At 53.4% G+C, this 9,140-nt stretch overlaps 1 protein-coding gene across 1 annotated transcript in view; it reads left to right on the forward strand.

Moving 5' to 3' along the window:
• PEMT (phosphatidylethanolamine N-methyltransferase) overlaps positions 1 to 9,140 on the forward strand; it is a 38,210-nt gene that overhangs the window by 15,285 nt on the left and 13,785 nt on the right. The window contains exon 2 of the mRNA XM_009698742.1: positions 5,036 to 5,151. Within this exon, the coding sequence (XP_009697044.1) occupies positions 5,036 to 5,151 (116 nt within the window). The remainder of the gene's footprint in view (positions 1 to 5,035; positions 5,152 to 9,140) is intronic.

A 9,140-nucleotide genomic window follows, 5' to 3' on the forward strand; every position in this document is an offset into this window, starting at 1 on the left:
GCCAGGGGCTCAGTGCTGTGCCGGCGAGCTGCAGGAACTGCCCCCACGCACCCCTCGGGACTGCCGTGCACGATGCTCCTCAGGATCAGCCCTGTGGTTTCCTCTCCTGAGGTTTGCAATCTCCTAGAAAAGCAGAATTTTTCTCACCTAGGAGCAGCACAAGCACTCGGACGTTTCCCTTGAGCGGCCGCAGGAGCCCAGGCTGGAGCTTTCAGCCTGGCCATGGTGTTCTACTGGCACATGGACAATAAACCGTCTGCACTGAGCGCTGCCGTCTGCAGAGGGGCTCGAGCACGGTTCGTTAGGAGGGATAAGGTCAGGCCACACTCATTTCCTCTGCGGTCACTTGGGACAGCCAGAAAGGCTGGCTCCTCTGGCATTCGGCAAAGGTCAGCCAGCCCCGGCGCTCGCAGGCGGGTGGAGAATGTGCATTTACATTGCAGCCTGCTCTGCTTCCCTGCTCGCTCCGGGGAGCGCCGCAGGCAGTTTGGGTGCTCAAGTGTATCTTTTTCCTCCCTCTCTTTTAGATAAATGTAATAGCTGCAAGCAGGGTCGTTTTCCAGCGTCCAAGCAGTGACAGAGAGCAGGGAATGTCGTTATGCTTTAACAAGGGATTCCAGGGAATCGCAAAGGAAAAATGGATTTTTCCTAACAGGGAAACAGGTCGATGCCTCTGGTCTCTGTAGGTGAAATAAAGGTAACACCAGGTTTCATGCCCTTTCATTGGATTACGAGCTGGCCGGGACACGTCTTCTCCGATGGGAGATGCTCACATGGAGCCACCTAAGTCCAAAATTGGGGTTTCTCCTGCCCCAGCACCCGCAGGAGGACGTACCCCCACGGCTGGCCTACGAGAGGCCAGACTGAAGGAGAAAGTAAAAAAATTTGCTGAGGTCGGTTGTGTCTGAAGGGTTTTTTTTGAGTTAGGGCTGGCTGAATCATCTGTGCATCCAGGGCTCACCCTGTGCACATGCATCCTCTTGGGACCAGGGCTCAGACGTGCCCCAGGGACCTGATTGTTCTTCCTCTGGGCTTTTCATGGAATATCTGACTTTTGGGTCCCTCGGTGGGCTGCTTCCTGGACCTCATGTGATGGGGCAAAATCCTTCATGCTGGCAAATACTTCGAGACAGGTACGGTGAACGTAGCATATCCTATTCACTGTCATCTTTTCTCCAGCCCAGTCTTGAGCACTGAACATTTTTATGCCAACATTTTGGCCAAGGCAAGAGCATCCCCATAAGTGGGCAGAGCATCTCCCTGGGTGGGCGATGCGTCCAGGATTTCATGCCATGCGGGCACAGCTCCTCCACCCTGCTCCCTGGAGAGCTGGGAAGCAGTCACTCGCCTCAACCCTCCGGTGCCTCAGTTTCCCTTGGGTTGAAGAGAGCTGCTAATCCATCCCAGCCTCCCAGGCATGCCGCAAGGCTAAATTTACTAGCACCCACACGGTCTTCTTCGGATGCTATGGTGATGGGGCAATGTGAGGACATAGACCGGCTATTTAGCATCGAAATGCAAAACGTCCCTTAGACCCGAGCTTTAGGGCTACCTGGTTTTGTTTCCCATCTCTGGGACAAGCCACATATAGAAACAGAGTCACGCGAAACAGCACAAAGTCTCTATTTCAGAGCTAGGGTTGAGCAAATTAAAATGTCGCGTGTTCAAAAGCCAGCTTCCCTGGATGGCAGACAAAAATAATCAATTTCCTTGAAACAAATACTAAATATTAATGAGAGGCAATGGTCTGCCACACACGCAGAGCTGTAAAGAGTATTTCCCGTTTGATCAGCTGCAGAAACAGGTTCATGAGATGAAATTGCTTTTTGAATGGTTATTCGTGGCCCTTCTGGAGGTGTCTCGGAAAGGTTTGCCTGCCCAAAAAAAGAAAAGAAAACTCAGAACATTTCCATTTTGCATCAGGGCAGCCGCTGGGGCTGCGTGCTGGTGCTTTCATTTTTGTTTACGCACTTGCCTGAGCAGCAGGCTCGGTTCGGTTATGTAGAAGTCAGCCCCAAATTTATGTCGCAAAGGAGTCGATTCCCAGGGAACATCAGCCAGCTGCGCCTGCCCCGGACGAGCACCGAAATGGCCTGCCGAAGGCACAACATGGGACCCAAGAGCAACCCCCGGCTTTGCAGCCACATCCGCTCCTTGATTTATTTCAATAATGAGCATTGAAGGAAACATTAAAAAAAATTACTTACAGCCCTCACCAAATATCCTAAACTGAAAGCAGAGGGCTGGGAGCTTTCGGAGAGGCGACTTGAATTTTTCTATTGCTTCGACCCTTGGGTAAGTCAGGAAACTTTGCATTAACTCCGTTTCCAAACTCGAAGGTTGGAAGAAAAATAAAAACGCTCCCTTCCCTCCCTCACCAGGACACACAGCCGTGGCGTGGGGCTTCCCCCCCCCTCTGATGCTGTGCTTGCCCGTGGGCAGCACGGTACTGGCCTCGGCTGGAAGGGCAAACGGCACACGGGGAATGGCTGCAGCCCTCCCCGGGAGCCTGCCGGTCTCAGCCCTGCTGCGTCCCCCACATGGCCGCAGAGGATGCTGAAGGCATTTTGCGTCCCTGATGCAGTAAATAATAACACGTCGGCTCATGATTTTATAAAACCATTACGCCAGCTGCGTAGCCATGGGTCGAACGAGAGCTAATATTAGCTAGAAATGACTAAAATTAGAAAATTAGCACCAAGCCAGAACTAATTAGTTGTTCAAGGAATAGAACCAGAACCGGAACAAATTAATTGTTACTGAAATATCACCGCGGGGGCCCGGCGGGCGCTGCCGCACCACGCAGGCTCCTGCTCCACTTTGCTCGGGATGGCTCCCACGCGGGCTCGGAAAGGAGCCCAGGGTCCCATCTGAAGGCTGTGACAGCTAAATAAAAGTTGGCGTCTCGGTCCCAGCCAGGGCGTTAGCAGCAGTGTAATGCAGCATGAGCTGGGCTGTGCTGGGAGCGATCCCAGCCGAGCCAGCTGCTGCCCCGAAGGGCTCGGAAACGCGTCCCCTCGCCCCGCCACGCTCCGTCGCTGCCCAGATGGGCCTTTCTAAAGGCGAGGGTAATTACGAGGCCGCCTCGATGGCTCCCGACGGCACACCGGCTCTCCCCTCTGATCCCGACGGCACTGCCTTCTCTTTCAGCTTCAGCGATGCCGCCGGCTGAGATGCTTTGTGAAGCTCTCTACGCGAGCCGGGAGCTGCCATCCGTGCAAACGCCGCCAGAATAATTTCCAGGGAATTAGGAAGTTGGTACGGATAACTGGCACGTGGCTACATTTTTCCATCTGTGACTCCATTACCTGTATGGTCACTTCTTTTTACTTTGCAAAGGTGGTAACTCACCCTGTATTTCTTTTTCCACTCTCTCAGCACTCAAACAGCGGCTCCCATTTTAGCAGCAGCGTGACGCACAGTGTTTTAAATTCAATTTAGAATACAAACTATTTATACCAGCCAGAAAAAGGCAGTGAAGCAGCTCTCTCTGTCATGAGTGGATTTGTAATTTCAGAGCAATCATTGCATAACTAATTGAATCAGCTCTCAGCATGTGAAATCAGTGCCCTGCTTATCGGAGGTTTTCATCATTCTCCCCTCCTGAAGCCAGCAGTCCCCCTCCACCAGCAGCACTTTGTGCTTCTGCATCAGCCTGGGAAGAAAGTGGGACCTGCAAAGCTGCCTTTCTCTGCTCAAATAGAGCCCATAAATTACCAAAGACATTCAGAGTAGATGAATAGCTGGATTGCAGGTGCCCCCCAAAAGCTGCCCAGGCGCCATGCAAGGGAGTGAAGTGCATTTGAAGCTAATGAAGTGCCAGCCGTGTCTGAGAAGCAAATTGGTGCCGAGATGTTCTGCTGACTCCCACCTCCCGCTTCATTGCCCAGGTGTGCTCTGCTTGGCTTGAATTTAGGGTCTGATCCAAACCCCAGGCTTGGCACCTGAAAATGGAGCCTAAAAGAGGCGATAAATACAGCGACAGCTTTCTGAGGGATACAGGAAAGGTAGAAAACAGAGTAGCTTTGAGGATTTTCATCAGCTTGGGAGTGAGGGTCCTGCATTTGGTGACTTGGGTGGATCTAGTCCTGCAGATTTTGGGAGCAGCTCCCCAGGGTGAGAGGGCACCTCCTCAGCTGCAAGGGGGTTTGGACAGGGGCCTGGCAGCTTCTGCAGGACACGGAGCTTAAAATTGCAACCAGAGGAAAGCATGCTGTAAAGGATGCTGATGCCTCCCTGGAGATGGTGCCTGCGTACGTCTGAGTCCTGGGCTGTCACTGATGAGCTGTATGGGTTGCATCAAGACAGCCGTGCTGGGATGGGTGAGGAGTGCGGAGGAGCCCTTAATGGCTTTAATTGCTGAGTGCTAACGAAGGCCAGCTGGTTCAGCCTGTACAGGTGGAAGCAGTTCTCTGGGCAAAGCTGGCAGATCTTGTCGGGTGGCAGCACTTGTAAACTTTTCTGGATGTGTGCTGGGAGGGGTTGTGTCTGCTAGGTATGATCGCCAAGGCTGGCTGTAGGAGATTATAGAACCCAGAAAATGAGAGCTGGGTGTTCCTGTGGTCCATCCACTCTCAGGGACCTGCTTTCCTTCTAGGTAAGCCATACTAGGCAGGGGTCTGTTGGCTTTGGTGGTCGAGGGACAGCCTCAGCAATGCTCTCAGCCTTGCTGGACACGTGTTGTCCAAGTCACATATTCCCCAAAACTGATGTGCCAGGTGATTTTTTTGGGTTTTTTTTTTTTTCCATGAGCCTGTGCCTTGGTGCTGCTGGCTGGCCTGGGATGCAAGGGCATGTGCAATGTACTAACAATGCAGGGGCAATGCAAGAGGCTGGCATGGGTAGGAGAAGGAGCTTTCATTGCCAGGCTTGGTTTAAGCCACGTTCCATCAGTGACCTCCACTTGCTTCCTGCACAAAGCCCCACAGACAGTGTGTCTCCCAGCATGGGGCCGAGGCTGTGGGATTCACGCTCCTGGGGCAGCACGTGCCCAGGCACCTCCAACCACCCGCTTTCTTTTCTGTTGTCTCTTCAGGTAGCCAGATGGGAGCACAAAACGCGAGCGCTCAGCCGAGTCTTCACCTCTCCACGTGCTGCCTGCTACTGCCTGGGTGCCGTTATCCTGATGCTTAACTGTGTGAGGAGCCATTGGTAAGGAGCTGACCCTACTGCTACCTAGCGATGCAAAGAAATGCCCCTACGAGGTGGGGAGGATGAGGGATGTTTGCTCTGCAGCACTGGATCCAGCCCCAGCATATTGCTTTTATGTGGTTGGATACCTTCAGCCAGCAGCAGATTTATTCCAGGATTTGTAATAAAGACGAGGGATGCGGCAGCGTGGCCAAAACCATCGGTGTCAACAGCCATTGAGCATCACAGGTTTCCTTGCTCTGCTCTCTGGGTGCTCCGGTGAGCAGCCCAGGTGCCAGTGGGGCTGTTTGCACAGCATGGATCATATGTAACAGCAGAATTTTCTCGTAAAAACCATAAATGAAATCAGACCTGTTTTTAAGAAGCGACAGTTTCCTGTGTAGAAGAGCAGGATTATCTGTGCACTTAGCAAGCAGTCTCTTTAAACTCTTATCTGCGATCTCTTTAAACACTACCTGTGCTAGCTAATAGTAGCGTCTGACTGGTAGACCATACACCATGGGAGTACGTCCTTTGACGTTCTGAGTGCAGCAGAGAGGTTTACTGCAGAAGATTTCCTCAATGCCAGCAATTTATCTGCGATCTGGTAGGCTTTATCTTCAAGGCTGTTAGGAGAGACAGACTCTCTTACTAAATTCCCAGATTCAATTATGCCGGGGTCAGAGCTAATGGGTTGTTTAGTACTTTGGGTAATTTCCCAGGCGCAGAGATCTCAGGTTGGAATTTGCACATGTGTTTAAGAGCTTTGCCTTCCTGGAAGTGCCACCAAGACCTGCCCTTGCCCTTCTGTGTTTGTCCCAGCTACTGCTTATTGCAGAAACTGTAAGAAAGCTTGCAATGAATGGGGCTGTAATTGAACACAGGCAATGCAGAGGGCATGTCTGTGTTCTGCTGATGTCTTAGCAACACGGCAGGCTTGGATTTCGCTGGGGAATGTCTCGGCAGTCTCTTGCACAAATGACATAGTCACTTGTTGTCTGGGAAGCAATGCAAGGCCTTGTGGCTGCCTTTAATTAAAAACACAGCTGATGGAGGGACAGTCTCTGGTTCCCAGTGGTCCTGCTGGCTCCTGGGTCAGCGAGGCTCGCTGGGTCACAGCAAGGCACTGATGGGGAACTGCTGGGAGAGCCAAAGAGGCCTCATCTGTCCCAGCACTACATTACTCTTCCGCCATGTAGACCACTGAGTGCCCTACCGGGGCTGGCATCGCTGGCTCTGCTCTGTGTCATGAGTTTGTGAGTGCTGTGGGGCTCGTTGGGGGTGGCTCTGCCTGCGCAGCCCACGAGTTGGCCCCTGAAGGAAACAAGCAAGGTCAACCCAGGGGGCTGGAAAAACCTCATTTGGACCTTGGTTTTGGAGGAGAGGCTCTAGAAGATGGGGCAGCTCACCCCCAGCGGAACACGGGTGAGATGTGCCAGCCCACCCTGATGGGCCAAGGCCGTTTCAGGTGACTGCATTGTGAAGTTTATTTTACCTGGGTGTTTCAACATGGTTGGGTTATTCCTTTGCCTTTCCTTGGCACTGAAGCTGACCTGAGCGATGGCTAGCAGGCTTTGGAGGCTCTTCAAGCAAGGCAAGCCCTTAACCGTGGGAGCGATGGGATGGTTTCATGGTGGTCGTCAGAGCAGCAACTCCTGGAGTTGCCCTGAAATGCACTTGGGGGCTTCGCTGCCTCCATTCCCAGCTCAGCGAGCCCTCCAGGGCTGCCCAAGGCTTGTTGCTCAAGCCTGGAGAGCTTGGGCTGTTTGGGAAGGATTCATCCTGCCCCTTGTCCTTGCATGGAGATATCAGCCAGGCCCAAACCAGGGTTCAGCTGGGCAAAGGGGGTTCACGGATCATACAACACGGGCACTGTCATCTCAGTGGGCAGTGATGCCGGGAGGGCCACATCTCACCCACTTTTGCTATTTAACTTTTCCTTTTATTTTATTTTCCGAGCCACTTGCATGCGAGCACGCTGATGGAAGCAGGTTTTCCGCTCCTCAGCCCCGCGGAGGCAATCCAGCCGGCAAAGCCCAAGCTGTGCCTCGCGCTTCGGCTGCGCGCAGCGGTCGGGGTTGCTTGTGCAGAGTGTGCTGGCTGCTGATAGCGAGCGAAAAGGCAGCCTCGGGGGGTCCCTCCACCCCCAGTGCTGTAATCCAGCCTTTAAAACCCGTCTCTGCATCATTGGGGGACGTTTTTATGTGGGTGGGGGCTGCGAGGGAGCGATTGAGGAGCCCACGGGATGTCTCTTTTGTTTTTAAAAACCTGCTGCTTTTTTGCAGCTGAATTTTTGAAAGGCTCCAAGCTGGGGGCAGAGGAAGGGAGGGCAGAGCAGGCAGAAACTTTGCGAGTGGGTTGGCATCACAGCTGAAAGCACCCGGGAGCTGGGCCCTGCGGCTCCTTCACCGGCTGCCCCACGTGGGGGTCTCCGCCGTGGTCCTGTCCCCAGTTCGGCGCTGCAATGCTTTCCTGCAAGCTTTGCTCCGAAGGGACACCTTGGGTATAAGGGGAGGAAAGTCTTGTGCTCAATTAAGCAATTAGGTGCTTCTCAGCTCTGAGCTTCATTATCAGCCTTGGCTCGTTTCTGAGAAGCCATCCAGAATGACCTGTGACCGGGGGGGACCTGCTTAGTCAACTGCACGAGACGAGCATCCTTAATTGCTCTAGCGCAATGATTATTTTCATTACGGCCGTGTTCTTTCAGCAAGAAGCAGGGAACTTCCATCACTGAGGCTCTTATCGGTGAAAACAATTCCTGAACTTTTGAACTACCTGCACTGTGTGTGCCACCGCAGCCGTTCATGACTGTTACCTGTGTGACATGGGACGTGACAACCTTCACTGTCCTCCAGACTTACATCCAGTGTCGCTCTCTCCCTGCCTTACCACGTTGTTGAGATCTTTCCCTGCATCAGCGCTACAATTAGCCACTGGTGCCGCCTCCGAACCCTTCTCTGCTCCCTTTTTGCACACCCTGGCAAACTCCCCATCTCGGGGCAGGTGTGAGCAAGTGGTTTTACACACAGAGAGCTTGTGAACTTCCCACCTTGAGGGTCTCAGGCTGTTTGCCTGAGCTGTAAAAGCAACACCCATGTGCGTACCCTGAATGGGGGGGGGGGCTGTTTGCAGATGCGAGGGTCTTGGGGTGCCCGGGGGCGTGATGCCTCCGGTGGGAGTGAGCTCCGCAGGGGCAGAGCGAGGGCAGCGCCTTTGGCAATGTGCTGGGTGGGTACTGTGCTGCTGGCTGACGTGAAGTCCTTCATTGATGCCAGCCGCTGGGTATTGCCTCCTGCATGGACAGGCTTCTTGCTCGGAGCTGATGCTTCCAAGAAAATGAATCCACTCTGGGATGGGATTTTGCACAGGGAAGGGGTTGTTTGTTGCTGCCTGTTAGTGCCCGCTCAGTGCTGTTTAATTTTGTGAGCTGGGACCATGAACGAGCATGGTGTAAACGGTATCGATCCAAGAGCCACGTGGCCTTTTGTTCAGAAGTGACCAAGTTTGATGATGGGAATCGAGTATGACCTGAAGGAGCCGATGTCCCCTCTGAGCCACGCTGCCAGCAATCTCTGTTGGCTGTCCAGGAAAAGCCCCAGGTAGCCAACAGCACCTCCTGCCCTCGCCAGTGTGGCTGCCGGGCATCTGGATGAGGACCCCGGGCAGCTGAGATGCGAGGCGGGGAGAGAAGCTGCCACAGCCCCAGCTGACCTAAATAACATGTACATTGGCGCTGGCAGAAAGGCAGAGTCATTATTGGCAAAAGAAGCTGTGAAGATGATTGCCAGTGGTATCAGCAGGACAATTTTAGTGTTGTTGGGGTTGCTTTTTTCAAATGAAGAAGATCTTTTGTTGCAGTGTGTGCTGCTGGGCACCACCGGATGGTTTTACCTCCGTTGCCTCCTTTTGCCAAGAGGAACAAAACGTCGGGCATGGGGGACGGACCGACGTCCCGCATGGTGGATGCGGCACCTTGCAGCGGCGGGGGGGCGCCCCCCAACACCCGGCGC

This window comes from Cariama cristata, unplaced genomic scaffold (assembly GCF_000690535.1).
Source record: "Cariama cristata isolate BGI_N322 unplaced genomic scaffold, ASM69053v1 scaffold21744, whole genome shotgun sequence".
Lineage (NCBI taxonomy): Eukaryota > Metazoa > Chordata > Aves > Cariamiformes > Cariamidae > Cariama > Cariama cristata.